Source organism: Arachis ipaensis, chromosome B3, assembly GCF_059453495.1.
Source record: "Arachis ipaensis isolate K30076 ecotype BB chromosome B3, ASM5945349v1, whole genome shotgun sequence".
Lineage (NCBI taxonomy): Eukaryota > Viridiplantae > Streptophyta > Magnoliopsida > Fabales > Fabaceae > Arachis > Arachis ipaensis.
In genome coordinates this window covers 92224163-92241108 of record NC_142438.1, presented here as the reverse complement: position 1 = coordinate 92241108, position 16946 = coordinate 92224163, and the positions used below count along the sequence as shown (strand labels likewise).

The 16946-nt window shown below is 32.0% G+C and overlaps 1 protein-coding gene across 3 annotated transcripts; it reads left to right on the top strand.

Annotated features, from left to right (window-relative positions):
• The first annotated feature begins 690 nt into the window (after nt 1-690).
• Nucleotides 691-7450, top strand: LOC107633344 (K(+) efflux antiporter 4). 3 transcript variants are annotated; one of them, XR_015907368.1, is made up of 20 exons: nt 691-1245; nt 1856-1899; nt 2250-2308; nt 2438-2516; nt 2688-2749; nt 2872-2947; nt 3026-3100; nt 3327-3398; nt 3492-3575; nt 3718-3786; nt 4044-4121; nt 4290-4378; nt 4532-4628; nt 4703-4756; nt 4955-5050; nt 5704-5892; nt 5971-6066; nt 6268-6312; nt 6719-6808; nt 6911-7450. XR_015907368.1 is itself a non-coding variant. In XM_088508849.1 (20 exons), exons 1-20 carry the CDS (start codon nt 1005-1007, stop codon nt 6989-6991), a joined length of 1758 nt encoding a protein of 585 aa, XP_088364975.1. In that variant the 5' UTR covers nt 691-1004; the 3' UTR covers nt 6992-7450. The 3 variants fall into 3 exon arrangements, 2 of the variants coding, with proteins under 2 accessions (XP_088364975.1, XP_088364976.1); XM_088508849.1 differs by having other exon boundaries at nt 5989-6066; XM_088508850.1 differs by lacking the exons at nt 6268-6312; nt 6719-6808; nt 6911-7450 and having other exon boundaries at nt 5971-6109.
• Nucleotides 7451-16946: the final 9496 nt, after the last annotated feature.

Genomic DNA, 16946 nt, shown 5'->3' with positions numbered 1-16946 from the left:
CCCACAGGGTTTTCTTTAGTAAGGTTTTAATGAGGCAATAATCCTAAATGGTCATCTAAGGGGGAGTGTTGTGATAGGAATGGGACGTGGATGCCCATTTCCTATATAAAGTTTACATTCTCAAAAGAGAATGAAATAAATGAAGGTTGACAATATCCCTTCCATAAGCTTATAAATAGGAGGTGAACCTCTGTGAATGTAACAGAACAAAAAATACCATTCTCCCTTTCTTTTCATACACAAGCAAATAATAATAAATCAATCCTCTTTTATGCTGCAATCAAATACTCTTCTCCTTATATTTTTACTATAATTCTTTCTCTTCTTTTATTTTATAAGTATTTTAAATTCTATTTTCTATTACTCTTTACATATAATATTAATAGCAATATTAATCATCTTTATTATATTGAGATTGTAACAATAAACAAATGCGATTCTCTCTCTTTATTTTTAATACTTCTTTCTATCTTTGTATATATATACACAATACAACATATAATTTTATTATATATATATAAATTATTATTGAACTAATTATTTTAATACTAAAATCTTCTATTTATACAATTTTATTTTATATATATCTTTTATTTTATAACATTTTATACTATTAAAAATATTAATAATAATTAATTAATAATTACAAATCACAAAATTTACTTTGTGGGTAACACTTCCCATTATGTTATTCTTTTGGGGGGTGCACTGTGTAACACGCGCCTGAATGAGCATAGTTGAGTTCTGCCCTCCTCACTGCAGTCGCAGAACATGGAGGATTGGAGGATGATTTGGTACTTTCACACTTACACTCCACAACACAACGCTTCTTTCCCCTTTCGCTCTCACTGCTTTCACACATTTTCCCTCTGCTGCATCTTCCTTTGCGTAACATAGCCATTTTCGCGCGCCAACCACCTTCCTCTTATTAATTCTCCGGCAGTGTAGCCAACTCTCCCGTTCTCTCTCTCTCTCTCTCTCTCTCTCTCTCTCTCGTCTGGGAGATGAGGTTGTTATCGCATTCGATTCTTAACATCCTCCTTCTCTGCGACCTGCTTCTCTTTTGCCCCTCATTCTTCTCTCTCGTCGCTGCTGAGTCGGAGTCCGAGCCGGAGCTTCTCCTCCGGGGAGCCAACGCAACCGCCACCGGCAATGCCTCGCTTGCGAGATCCGGCGAGGATAGCTTCGCCAACATGATTGATCGGGCGCTCGAGAGAGAGTTCCCCGAGAATGAGCAGAATGAAGGTTCGCAGATCTACGTTCTTTTCACTTTTTCTTATTCATACACATTTTCTGTATTTGGCTTGTTTAATTTGGTAGCCGAACCTCTTCTGATCGTGTTTATGAGTTATGCCTGTGAAATATGAATATTCTGAAATGCCGTGAGGTTGCAGTTCCAATTTCCTTTGAATGCCTTAATCTGTAATTTCCGGATTTGAATTGTGAGCTGGACGTGCTTCCGGTTTAGATTCTTCTGCTTTCTTTATTCTCTTAGTAATGCATTTCGTTTCGGTTTTTATGATGAACAAGGAGAACCACTGGAATCCTTTGGGCTTTCGAATATTTTCCTGTCAGGAAGACTATATGAAGTTACTTATATCAGTTTCATCCATTTCTAAAATCATGCAAGGACATGAGGACATTTTAAGTAACGTTAAAGTTTAGAAGTGTGTGCTTATCTTGAAAATACGTATTCTTACAGAAATTGAGAATAGGATGTAATGCATATAAGTAATTTGATCCAACCTTCCTATTTACTTTTATTTTCAATGAACGCGTTGGTATAAACTGACACGTGTGATTGTGGAAAATTTTACTCAAATGAATTTTGGCATATACTTGGATTCTTTTGCAGGTAATGATGCTGGCGGTTTCAACAATAGTGTTGCTGAACAGCAGGTATGTAGCGAATTGCTTTTAGCAATACTGGGCCAATTGTGTCTAGCACTCTAGTCATCATGATTTCAGTAATATAGGTATAGCTCTTGGTCATGGTTCATTCTGTTGGGAATTTAAGTCCACTGTTGATATTTTGTTAGAAGAGAATTGAATTGAGCTTGGATAGAAATCACAATTGATAATGACGTAGATGCATATTTCTCTTATGATGCATCAAATCGTGATTTAGATTTCTTTAGCCGGGTGATGAATTTCATGATGCTTTTAGGGTTTTATGTGCTTGACTGCTTGAGTTATTATTAGCCATTGAATATACTTATGGTCTAATGTCCTTCCTTCTCGTTGTACAGGCTGTTTTGGAAACTGTTGCTAGAGTTAAGTCCAAGAAAAATGAGAGCAAAGAAGAAAAGTAAGCACATCTTTCCTAAAGAAAGAATAGGATTTTTTTTTTCTTTTTATAAGAGGGAACCGACTTTTAAAAATACAAGGCAATAATATAACTATTTTCATTATATGACATTTGATAAGTTTCTGTCAGATCATTTCATATTCATGATGTTTTCCATTTGGATACTGAGAATCGTGCAGAGGATATGCCAACCTTAATTGATCGAAAGGTGTGTTTCATTCAAGCTCCTGAAGTGATATTTCAAACTTTGAGAATGCTATTTATTACCAAAACTTCATCATAATATGCTTGAAATTTCTGTACACTATCTTCTTAAAAGTGGAGGGTTTTTTTTTTCAAAATATATTTTTTTAATGTTTTTCTATTGATTCATCTTCAGGATAATGTGTTTATCATCTCCAATCCCAAGTCAAAGTATCCTGTTCTTCAAGTAGATTTGAGGTTTAGTTATTGTTCTTTACATTTTCAGTTTTCTTTCCTCTTCAAGTAGCATTAACTGTATCTGTGGTTGCAACTTTGAAGTAGTGATGCTGCTAAAACTGTTTGGTATGCCATATTTGCAGATTGATATCAGATCTTGTGGTTGTCATTGTTTCTGCAACATGTGGTGGCATTGCCTTTGCTTGTGCTGGACAACCGGTTTGAACATAAAAATTGCTTTTTCTATTTATATTTCTGCCATATATCTTAAGAGTGGTTACTTATTCAAAATTTCAGGTTATGACAGGATATCTGTTGGCAGGATCACTCATTGGACCTGGTGGCTTGAGTTTTGTTAGTGAAATGGTCCAAGTATGTTGCCCTTATTCTTTTGTTATGTACCCTTAAGATTCCGCCTTTCTTTTCTCCAGTCACATAATTTAAAAAGAAAGGTAGTATGTGAGTGGGACCAAGATGTTATTTATCATGTCTTTATATCATCATATGTGATATGTTGACATCGAGTAGTAAATAAAAATGTAGACCAATTTGTCTTCTAGGTTCTAATAATCTCATATACTGCTTCCATCACTTGCAGGTTGAGACTGTTGCTCAATTTGGTGTTATCTTTTTGCTTTTTGCATTGGGATTAGAATTTTCAACAACAAAGGTTGACTTGTATACTTATATATTCAGTTAGCTTATACTCACATAATTTTAGCTCACCCATATTTTTTATGAACCTGTCTATTCATTTTTACAGCTTCGAGTTGTTCGAGCGGTGGCTATTCTTGGCGGTCTACTTCAAATTTTCTTATTTATGTGCTTGTGTGGAATAACAGCTACGGTATGTTTGATATTTTTACAATACTATCCAAAGGTGATTTGATTCTAATTAAATATACAAACTAAATTTTGGATTTGGGTCCATTTGCTAATATATAGTTGAAATTGTTTTATAAATGAATTCACTTAAATCTTTCCTGCAGCTATGTGGTGGTAAATCATCTGAAGGAATATTTGTGGGTGCATTTCTTTCTATGTCTTCGACAGCAGTGGTAATTTCTTGAACACGTTGTTTCTACTTGTGTTAGATTGTCAAGGAGAAATTTATGTGGCATGACCTGGTGACTGGACTGGTGTAGTTTAGTGAAGTTACTTATTGAATAAATTCTGAAGAATTTAAGCTTTATTTATCACTTTAATTTTTATGGTATTATTCTTCCTGAAGTAACACCAAGACTTCTCTTCAGATATTTTATTTCTGCGTTAAAGTACTGCTACTTAACGCTTTTATTTCTTGTTTGACACATAGGTCTTGAAATTCTTGATGGAAAGGAATAGTGTCAATGCCCTTCATGGTCAGGTTACAATTGGAACACTGATTCTGCAGGTTTGTACTATTATGTTTATATTTCAGATGCATATATATGACTGGAACAGTTCTTCAACCAATTCTTAAAAACAGAGTGCAGACTAATGCTATAAGCTGATATTCTTTATTGAGGTTTTCTCTCACACAATTTCTGATGCAATATTCAAAATCATTGGTTCCTGTCAGGATTGTGCTGTTGGTTTGCTCTTTGCATTGCTTCCAGTATTGGGTGGAACATCAGGTGTTCTTCAGGGAGTAATATCCATGACTAAATCGTGAGTAAATTATACAATTGATTGTGTTCCACTTTGATTTGATGTGCTGATCTGACTAAATTCTTTTTTTTCTTTTTTTTTTTTTGGATGATATACCTATTTCAGTTACTTATTCGGTTATTCCTTATGATTTTACTAATTTCCTTGCTTCAGGTTGGTCATCTTAATTGCTTTTTTGGCCATTTTGTCGATAGTATCTCGTACTTGTGTACCATGGTTTCTTAGGCTTATGATAAGCCTATCATCTCAGGTGAAAATAGAACTATATTCTTCTATTTGAATGTTTTCTTCATACATTAGTTTAACTTCTTTTTTATTGTGCAGACCAATGAACTTTATCAATTGGCATCAGTGGCATTCTGCCTACTTGTGGCTTGGGTGTGTCTTCTTCTATTCTTAATCTTCATTACTTCGCAAAAGTATTTCCTTCTGGATATATCATAGTCTGTTTTGTAATCTAGTATCTATGAGATTGCCCTTTGTCATTATGAAGTCCTGGTCGTTCTTTATATATTTTCTTCTCTGATGCCATCCAAACAACTTTTGCGCCTTTGACAATTTGTTATTTCATTTCAGTGTAGTGATAAGTTGGGTTTAAGTCTCGAACTTGGTTCCTTTGCTGCGGGTGTGATGATATCAACAACAGATCTTGGTCAACATACACTAGAACAAGTAACACCTCCCCCTCCCCCCCCCTCCTCCCCCCCCCCCCCCTTTTTTTTCTTTTCTCTTTTTTTGAGTATCTTATATTCTTTGTACTTTCAAACTATCAAAATGTTATGTTTTTAGGAGTTGGAAGCTTCCCAATGGCTCCAACCTCTATAAATTTCCATCCGTTTGATCTTTTCATAACTATTGTAGAAGAATGCAAAATGGCCTTTGATTGTGTTTGTTCCTATTCTTTCTATCCTCAAATTAGTAGTAGGAATTTCCAATGTAACAGAGTAGCCATATAAAAGTTTTATTATTCTCTGTGGGCCATCAACTTAGATGAAGTTGAGTTGGCGTATATATTAAAAGACTTGGTAGTTACAGGGTACATAGGTCCCCCTTCCTTCTTGGCTCTTAGCTCTTGCTACTTGTTTGATTATTCTTTGTTCAAATTTTTATCATTGATGTTGTGTAGCCATAAAGTTATTCCGATGAAATCTTCCTTGGTGAAGGATATAATAATCTTCTCTTCTTTTGTCCCATCTATCAAAGCCAACTTAGCTTAATAAGTTAAAGGCAGTACCCAACTAAATTTCAGGGAAACTTGTTGAAGCAGATAAGTTTAAGAATATTCTCTAATGCTTACTTGAGCTTACCCAATTTGTTGATGTTAGGTTGAGCCAATTCGCAACTTTTTTGCTGCACTGTTCTTGGCCAGCATTGGGATGCTTATACATGTCCATTTTCTTTGGAATCATGTTGACATCTTATTGGCAGCTGTTATACTGGTGATCATCATAAAGACAATTGTAGCTGCATCTGTTGTCAAGGGGTTTGGTTACAACAACAAGACTTCACTTCTTGTAAGATTTGACATCAGTAAATACAATTACATCTACTTGTTGATTACATCATAAGTTTCATTGACGGAGGAACCTTAGGTTATTCTACATGTGTAGGTTGGGATGTCTTTGGCACAAATTGGGGAGTTTGCCTTTGTTCTTCTCAGTCGTGCTTCAAATCTTCATCTAGTGGAGGTGATTGCTTCATCACGAATGTTGGTTTGAGCTTCTTTGTGCTTATGCTTAGGCTTAGGAAGACAATGTACCTTTTCTTCCTAAGTAGTTGGAGACAACTGTAGCACTTTTCGTGGCTGTGTTATTACCATTTGAAGTATGAACTTTATTATTTTGTTGCCTATAAATACTTGTATGCAACTGAACTGATCCTTACTGCAGGGAAAGTTGTATCTATTACTCCTTGGAACAACGGCTCTCAGTCTGGTATGCATCAACTATTTGACAGAATGATAGTTTTACATAGTATTCTAATAAAACATTGTTGATTTATTGTTCTTTCAAGCAATCCCAATGTGTTCATCTGTCATGAGGTCAAATTAGTAATGTTTCTTTAGGTACATAACTATATTATATTCATTTTGTTGTTCATTTGACAATCATAAACATCTATAAGCAGGGTATCATTAGTAACTTTCGAAAGTTTCATTAGGTTATGACTTGGAAGTAATATATTGGGTCTTCCTGTGTAAGAATTCTTATTCTAAAGTTGAACATTATAGCCAATTTCTTGGGTAATCTTATAAAGATTTGATTATGAATTCTCAGGTATTTTTAGTTGATTATGTTATTCGTAGAAATTTTGAAGCTTATGCTGGTGGAAATAATGCAGGTGACTACACCTCTGCTTTTCAAGTTAATTCCTGCCGTGGTACATCTTGGTGCTTTGCTGCGGTGGTTCCCTCCTGATAGTCCATCTGAGGTAACTTCATAGCTTAATTAACTCGGGAGGGGGACTTATAATCTTTTATAGCATTGTTGCATCAAGTCTCGAGAGGATCCTGAATATGATTTATCCTTCCAGATTCCCTATAAGGGGGACAGCTTTCGGTCAGACAGTGCTAAGCGTGTTACTTTGTTGGTTCAAGGCTCTCATAATTCATGATGTTAAAATAGATCAGAAATGCAATTTGCTGCTCTATCAGATGGCTTGTACTTTTGAGGAAGACAGGAAACATAGTGCAAATGAGTTTGTCCAAGAGAATACATTTGCCGTCGTAAAGGAATACATATATACTGCATGCCTTTCGGACCAGTCTCAGGAGACGATCAATGCCAAACGCTGCTGGCAGAGAGGGTCACGAGTTTGAACCGGATCCATTCACTAACATGGTAACTTGGGCCATATTGTTATTAACTTGGGTGGCCTAATTTTGTGTATAAATTAATGTCCAGTCGCTGTTAGTAGGGGCAATTCATTTTAGGTGCATTCCTTTTTTTTTTCTTCTCCACCTCATTATTTTTCTGTTTCTTTAATCCAAATTTTGGGTTGATCGGTTTTCAAATATGTATAAGTTGTTCTGTAAAAGTCTAGAAATCAAGGCAATAATCAAATTCAAATGTATCATGTTGCGATCCCTGGAGTTACTGTGCCGCTCTTCTTTAAACAATTAAACTGCTTATGACCATGACCCAGATGTGGTGTGTACAAGAGAGAGACATAAATCCACGAAAGTCATTTTAATTAAGATTGAGAGCATGCTTTCTGAAGCAAAACTTAAGCTAACCCCATCCACTTAATCCAGGGTTGGACTGGATACGTATGATTGGATGGATCCCAACTTCATAGACACCGGAAAAATTATTCTTCTCTTTAGAGCAAAATATGTTCATTCTCCCCTAACCCTATCTAGCATCTACCTTTAAATCTCATATTAAGGATCAAGATTACTTCATGCATGAAGAATGTGAAAGAACGTCTCTTAGCTCTTTAACTACACATATCTAATTATCTACCCTTTTAGGCTCTTATAAGTTATAACAACTGCTATGTTCTGATGAACGATAACGGGTGAAATAATAAAGAGGAGTGATTTATTTGGCTAAAGGTGTATGATTGCAAACGATTTTAAAGTGGATGGTTGGATGGCAAAGAGTTGAATGACAATGAATGAAATGATGACATCTTGTCTATTTCTTGCTACTCGAACTCCTCAAATTTTTTGTTCCTCTAACACGGGTCAACGAGAGGAATAAACTACATGACGTGTGTGTGTATATTTTACTTTATTTTATCCTCTAAAGAAAACAATCTTCCGTTTGATCCTCCAATATGGAGAGGCAAAAGAATTGGAGAGTTTATCTCTCCTTACAATTCCAGTAGCAGTTAAAGTAATTCTCAAATGCAATCTCAGTAAGATAAATCACTTGTTCCTCTAATTATAATTCCTCTTAACATAGCATCAAATTCAGCATAGCAAGAATGTCTTGTAACTTTTGGTCTCTCTCGTGGTTTTGTGCCCTAGTTTTTGCGGTGCACGTGCGTGCAGACGAGATAAAGAAGATGGAGAGTAAGAAGGTGTGTGTTGCATTTGTGTAACGGGATGGCGTTATTAGAAATTAGAAGCGTGTGCATGCATGGGCGTCAGAATGGTGAGTCATGATGGTAATTAATGAATGGTTGTGATGAGGCCGGTCTCTGGCAAATAATCCAATGGAAATGTAATTAATAAGAGAAAGTATAGGGAGCCAATGACCTAAGCGTACAATGTGTACAATGAAAGTTTAGAAAGTATTAGAGATATGATTATTAGTGTTACATTGTCCTATCAGGTTATACTTTTGGGATGAGTGGTTTCAGGATATGGTATTAGAGTTCCAAAATTGTACGCTTAGGCCATTGGCTCCCTAGCACTACTCAAATTTTTAACGCATATTTTGATTACCCGTTTAATTCACTTTATATTAACTTTTCCTGTTTTAATTGTTATAATTGAGAGATTATTTTTAATTATAAATATTGTGAAAAATAGATTCAAAAATAAAATAGATGAATTTTTGTTAATTTTTTATCTATTTTATTATATAAAAGTTGAATTTTTACACTTAATGATAAAGCTAACGTGGCATGCTTCTGAGAGTTTCCTAATTTATTTTTTTTAATTCATTAAATACAATTCATTACGATAGATTAATTATAGCAACTAATTAATTTGATTAGATATTTAAGTATCATACAATTTAATATTATGTATATCAATTAATTAAATATAATTATTAGAGTATAATTATGATTAATTAGATCAATTAGCATTCTTCAATATATCTGAATATTTATTATACGATATTACGTCTTTATTATTTCGATTCTCTTATTACCTATAAATACTCTTCTATATTGTATCATTCTACATAACTTGAATACCCACAAACCTTTTTTCTATTCCTCTCTCTCCCCTTTCTCTTCTGACAGTTTCGTCTGCGCTCCCTTCCGATAGTTTCGTCTGTGCTCCCTTCTAGCAGTTTCGTCTGGATTTTCTTGTGGCAGTTTCGTCTGCGCTTCCTTCCAGCAGTTTCGTCTACGCTTCCTTCCGGCAGTTCTGTCTGCACCCGTTCTATCAGTTTATGCTTTTTTTTTATTTAGTTGTTTCAAATAGTTTAAGGGGAGATGTTAGAGTACAATTAGCATCAATTAGATCAATTAGCATTATTTAATATATCTGAATATTTATTATAGGATATTACGTCTTTATTATTTTGATTCTCTTAGCACCTATAAATACTCTTCTATATTGCATTATTCTACACAACTTGAATACACACAAACTTTTTCTCTACTGATCTCTTTTACCATTTCTAATAATAATAATAATAAATACAATTTAATTTAGTTAGAAGTTCATTGTTTTATAAAATTATAAAAATAATCTTTTTATCACGTTGGATATTTTAACTCTTTTTTTTCTCTTTGTGAAATTTTGTTTTGCGTTAATTTTGTTTATTTAATGATAAAATATACTCATGTTAATTCTATTATATAATAGTTTGTTTTTCTCTTATATATTTTAATTTGTATAGTTACTATTGATCTTGCTGTTTTCATTTTCTTGAATTGTTCTTTATTTTTTTATGACATGATAATTAAAATAAAAAAAGCAAAGAAAGAAAAAAAAAAAACGATGGCCAAAAGCGGAGGTTAGAAGCTTAAAGCAGCAATATCATTCCTCGGCATTATTATTATTATTAATATGAAATTTATTATTTCTATTCTAACATTCTTTAATACGAGTTTCATTTCTTTTTCTTTATTATTATTAATACTTTCATTATTTTCTTCTCTAATTATAAATCTCCTTATAATAATTTTTTGATAGAATATTTTATTAGTCTAATAGATTTTTTCTCTATTTTTTTGTCAAAAATAATTTATATTAGGAGAAAAAAAGAAGATACAAATTAAATTTTAAAATACAAATTTAAATAAGATGTGCAGAGGGTAACTATTGAATTCATTTGGTAGATTTAAACTCTTTGTATTATCGTCATTGAAAATTTCAAATACTATTATAAAATTCTAGATATTTTTTTATCTTATTGTTCTTAAATTATACATTATACTGTGTATTTGAATAGTTTTATCTTTTTTAAAATAAGTGTGACATTATATACTTTTTTGAATACAAAAGGGATAATAAAGTTGAAGTGAGTAACAAAATTGATTATATAATAAGATATAAAATTTTTAGAATTTCTAGCACAATTGACAAATTTTTAGTTTCAAAATAAATTTTTACTCTATTTTGATCTTTTTTTATAATTTTTTCTTGATTTCTTAATTAATTATGATTATAATAATTCATCACAAAGTTGTGTTTTGTAGAGAAAATTTATCAATCACAAAATACAGAATACTTAACAAAAAAATTTAAAAAAAATATTGATTAATCACAAAATAAAAAATTATGAATTGTACTTTAATTATGTTGTAAAATACAAATTGGGATATTTAAAATTAGTTTTCTACCATTAATGTTAACTTAAATTATAATAAGGTAAAAATAAAAATTGTATATAATAATTTAATTTAATTATTTATACTATCAAAATTATTTTTTATTATATCCCATTTATTTTTATTTATTGGTGATCTTTAATTGTCTATTTTAAATAAAAATTTAAATTAATTTTTTTAATTAGGAATATAATTATTGTGACATTTGCTTTGCTTAGTAATATTTTTTAATTTATTTAATCTAATTAATCATCTCTTTCTTATTTTATGCTAATTTTACTAATTAAAGTTAATAAATTTCAGTTGTTTTAATTCTTGCAATTTTTTTTCTAATAATGTATTTTAATTAATGTATTAATATAATTTTAATATTTATATATCATTAATAATAATAATCTCATCTTAAAGTGATATTTTATTCCCCATATATATATATATATATATATATATATATGTTTAATTGTAAAAAATATACTATTTTTTTATACGATTAGATTAGATATATTTATATTTAATTTATTTGATTACTTAATTAAAATTAATTATATTAAAAAATTAGATTAAGACTATGGTAGACTAATTATATTTTTATTATTAATTATATTAAAAAATTAAAATTATATATAATAGATTATCATTATTTTATTATTTTTTATTTTTGATATTAAATCAATATTTAGTTTTTTATTATTATTAATTTTTATTCTCTTATTCTATGTGTTTATTCACATAAATCTTGCTGAATTAAATAAGATACTGTATATCTTCTTTTTATTCCTCTTTTATATACAGATAAAGTTTATTAAATTATTTTCCTTTCATCTAATAATTTTGTTTCTCTTTTATTTATATTTATTTCTTTCAATATTTTATTGATTCTTATTTTTCTAAATTTTACTTTAATTTATATATTTGTTCTTATTACACCTAACATTTTTTATTTATGTGTAATATACATTCTTATATATGTTATAAATATATGATTTGATTCGATTAACTCATCAAATTTTTTTTGAAAAGTCTAAAGCTAAAGCACAAAATCATATTTAAAGATATTTTACTTTTTTAACTAAAAAATGTAATATTTCTTGCCATATTTCTTGAAATCCTAAGTTAAATATGAATATTGATTTTTAAAATAGAATAAATATATTTTTTATTTTTTTGCATTAAAAATAATATTCTATCAATGTTAGAATTATTTAGATGGATAAGTAATAGTGAATATAGAATTATTTAGGATGGGCAGAACTAAGTACATTTTTTTATTGAAAATACGAATTTAAAAATATTATATTTAATTTTCAATAATCAACCTCTCATTGAACCATTATATGTTCAAAAGATTTTTGAAGAAATGAAATAATTTTAGATATATAATTTTTTGTAAAAATTTAATTAATTCAAGATATTTATTGTCGTAGATTAGAAAAGTAAATTAAAATGACAATTTAATATTTCTATACTCTTAAAATATTATTTATTTATTTATTTTTCTATCATTTTTTATCATCCAATAATCACATTAATATAATTTAATTCAATAAAATTATTTATCATCATTTGATTGAATACAAATGATATTTTATCTAAAAATTTTATGATTTCTCAACCTCAAGATCATCCATGTTAAATCATTAAGAAATGTAACTAAGAGCGCAGAAGCGTCCCTTCATTCAAGAGCATGATTGAGATCAGAGAGTTTGACTTTTGTGATTTTTTAATCTTTGTCAATCAAAACCTTCTGTATCTGATAGGGATGAATCACAACTCTACTGTGGAAAAAGAGCTACGGAGGCGAATTTGATATGTTGGATACCAAAATTCTGAAGTCATTATTTATATTTGAGTATGACACTTATTAAACTCTAAAACTCAAATAAAATACTATCTATGGTTTTAATCTCATTTATCAAAATCAAAAGTAATAATGAATTATTTAATTCAGTATTTATGACAATAAATGAGATCACCGTTATATAAGTCATTTAATGTGAAATTACTTAATGTTGAGTTAAGAAATTAACTAAATTAATTAATGATGACAAATATTATTTTTGTGCAATTATCTAATTAATGTTAAAAATTTATGATTAAGTGTTGCAGGCTAAAAAATAATACACAACAGCAGCCCAATTGGATAAATATAAAAACAAGGCTGGTGGGCTACAAATCAATAGAAGCCCAAAGAAAACAAAGCAAGGAATCAATGGGCTGAAATAAAAAGATCCGATCCAAGCCCGATAGCAAGCAATTTCCCCTCATTTGCTTTCACCAAAAGCAACGTTCACTTTTTCCCTCTTGGTCAGAAATCAGAGAAGTGAGAGAGAGCTTAGTTCCTAAGCCAGTCACCGAAGAAGAAAGAAAGAGAAGGTTAAGCAAGAAAGGTTGAGGTCTAATCAAACCAAATCAAGCTAAGGCAGAGGTCAAAGGTAACACATTTCCTCTTACATGCATATTATTTTCTTCTCCTCTTCTCAACTCTCTGCCAGTCTGAAATGGGATACATGGGAAGGATAATCTCTGCTCTACACTGCTGTGTATCTACGGTCAAAAGACTGTATTAGGGACCAAGTAGTGTTTCAATGGCCAAGATATGGGTTTACCATTGAAAATATTTCTTCCTGGCTGTCATGAGGCTTTCGGTCAAGAAAGAAGGTCAGAACCAAAGTTCCTATTTTGAGGATTAACGGGAAAAAGTGAGATGATGAGTTGGTGAAGCATACAGCTCGAGAGTTGACCTAGGAGAGAGCAACTCAGCAACATGCAAGGAGATACAAAAGAAGTTGGCTCACTATTTAAAAGAAAAGGAGAGATAACCAGCGTTTTAAGGTGTATGTTCTGAGAAGAGTTCTCTAAAGAAGTTAATCAATTTGGACAGTGCTTCCTAGTCAAAGGAGCATTTCGCCAGAATGAGGAATTAAATCAAAGGCAAGCAAATCTGGTTTATCACATAGCAAAGAGGCTGTTGAAGCATTAATCTCCTTCATTTTTTACAAATTGTAATTCTATTTTTAATGTTTATCTTTCTGTAATTTATTGAGGTAATAGGCTGAATGAGAGATTCACTGAAAAAGCCTAAGAGTGGAAAGAGGCAGAGAGATACACATGAGTGAAAAGTCTAGAGTTATTTCAGATTTCTTTAGGTTGTGTATGTGTCTTATATCTTGTACCTGTGAGGTACCCCTTTCTTAGTTGGGTTAGCACTAAGAGTGAAGAGTTAGGTATTAGCATAACCAAGTCAAGTTAGGTTAGAACTTGAGTGTGAAAGGATTGTGTCAATCCTGTGGAATTGGTGTATGTAATACTTTAACTATAGTAGAAATTCCACCACTATTGTGGTGGAGACTGGACGTAGGTTGCATTGCACAAGGCAACCGAACCAGGATACATGATGGTGTCAGCTTCTCTCTTCCCTGCTTTGTTCTGTTTTCTGATATTCATGAGACAAAATAAAATTATCTCATAATTTTCTGCTGCTGAGTTCTAACAGATTCAGATTGCAAGTTTATTTTAAAAGGGTTATTTCATTAAAGTAAAAGAAGGTCATAGATTCAACCCCCTTCTCTAAGACTTGTACAATCTTGAATTGGTATCAGGAGCCTTGGTCTCAAGAATCAAGCTTCACCGCTTGGAGCAAAGGTCCAATGGCGAACAACTTGGACACAACCACGGTTGCCTACACTCTAACTGAAGTCCAGTCAAACAATAGGCCTCCCTTCTTCAACGGGAAGAACTATGCCTACTGGAAAGAGAGGATGAAGATCTTCATCCAATCCATTGACTACAACATATGGAAGATTATTGTGAGCAGTCCTGAGATTCCAACAAAAATAAGTGCTAATGGAGTGGTGACTCCAAAAGAAGAAGCTGAATGGAATGAAAATGACAAGAAGAAGATAGAGCTGAATGCTAAAGCCATCAACCTTCTTTACTGTGCTATCAGCTTTGAAGAGTACCGAAAGGTGTCTAGATGCAAGACAGCCAAAGAAATTTGGGAAAAACTCCAGGTTACACACGAAGGCACTAAACAGGTCAAAGAAACGAGGATTGATATGCTGCGAAAAAAGTACGAGATGTTTAATATGAAGGATGGAGAAAGCATTGATGAAGTGTTTGAGATATTCTCAATCATAATCAACAACCTTGATGCTATGGGTACAAACTACTCAGAACAAACCCTAGTGAGAAAACTCCTTAGAAGCCTTACAAAGGAATGGGAAACCACTGCCACTGTCCTAGCCGAGAGCAATAACCTAAGCCCTATAACCTATGATGAGCTGAGAGGAAAACTCCTTGCCTATGAAACCACACACACAAACCCGGACTCAAAGAAAAAGGGAATAGCCCCCAAGTCAAAAATAGAATCAAAAGAGAGTGAGTCTAGTGATGGTATCTCAGATGATGAGCTTATGTTTTTTGTAAGGAGACTTAGAAGGATGATGAAGAATAAGGGCAAGTACAAGGGTTCAAGCTCAAAGGAACACAAGATGGACTTGATCAAGGTGACTTGTCATCATTGCAAGGAGGCTGGACATTTCAAGCTAAGCTGTCCAAAGCTCAAGAAGGAGGACAAAGGGAAGAAAGAAAAGAAGAGAGTGCTCATGGCATCTTGGGAGGAGCTTGAGAATGATTCGAATGAGGAAGAAGATTCTGAAAGTGAAGACAAAATCTGCTTCATAGCTGGTAATGATCATGTTGATGAGGTAAATTATTATGACTTGTCCATAGATGATTTGTATGCTATAATTGATGATCTTACACTAAATTCCTCAAAACTGTTGGATAAATACAATAAATGCAGATCTGAAAAAGATGTGTTAAAAGCTGAAAATGAATTTTTAAGAGAAAAGGTGAAAGAAACTGAATGTGCTTTAGATATTATTGAAGAAAACAGATTTCTAAAATCTGAACTTGAAAAACTAAAAGAAAAGCACATTGTGGATCCTTCTTAAAAGCTTATTGCTGAAAATAAAAGATTAAATGAAATGATTAAAAAGCTGAATAGTGATTTAGCAAAATTTGCTCAAACTTCTAGTAACTTGGACAAATTACTTGCAAGTCAAAGACTATTATTTGAAAAATCTGGTTTAGGTTATGTTACCAAGGAAAGTGCAATTTTTAATAATTCCTCTATGAAATTTGTGGCTTTTTCATCAAACACTAAATCCACATCCAACAAATCTGGTATTGGATATATTTCCACACTTGAGGAGAAATTTGATGAAGTGTACACCAGTGAAACTGAGCCTTCACCAAGAACCAAACCTACTTCAAATAGGTCAGGTCTGGGATACATTTTGAATAATGAGATTGCTTTAAAAAAACCACCATTTTACAACAAAACCTCATATTCGAAAAGTCCAAAAGCTTTCAAAAATTCTGGTTGGAATGCTTTTGCAAAGAGGAACAATTATACCAAAAATCAGTTTGTCAAAAAAAAAAATGCACCTTTTCCAAAAACTAGAAAATTTCAATCTTTTAATCATTTCCAACATAATAAATCACCTCAATTTTAGCAATATGCATCAGAAAATCACTGCTTTAATTGCAAAAAAATTGGTCACTCATATCTATAATGCTTCATTGAGAAAAGAATTCTAGGTAACCAGATTTACAATGTTGTGTGTGATTTCAATGCACTTGGGCAACCAAGATGGATTGACTTCAAAGGATCCAAATTAATTTGGATACCTAAGGTTACTTGAAGTTTTTATTTCAGATTTGCCTAGAATCCAAGAACAAAAGGGATATGTGGTACTTGAATAGCGGATGCTCAAGGCACATGACTGGAAGGTCAACTTTCTTCATCAAACTAAACAAGTATGTTGGAGGTTTTGTGACCTTTGGAGATGGTGGTAAAGGTAAAATAGTGGCTATTGGAAAAGTAGGTAATAATCACTCCACTTTCATTGATGATGTCTTTTTGGTAAATGGCTTGAGGCACAACCTTTTGAGTATAAGTCAACTTTGTGATCTAGGATATTTAGTGACTTTCAAAAGACTTGAATGCTGTGTGGTAAATGAAAATACTAATGAAGTACTTTTTGTTGCTAAGCATTACAATAATGTGTATGGACTTATCCTTGATGAACTAAAGGATCAAAAT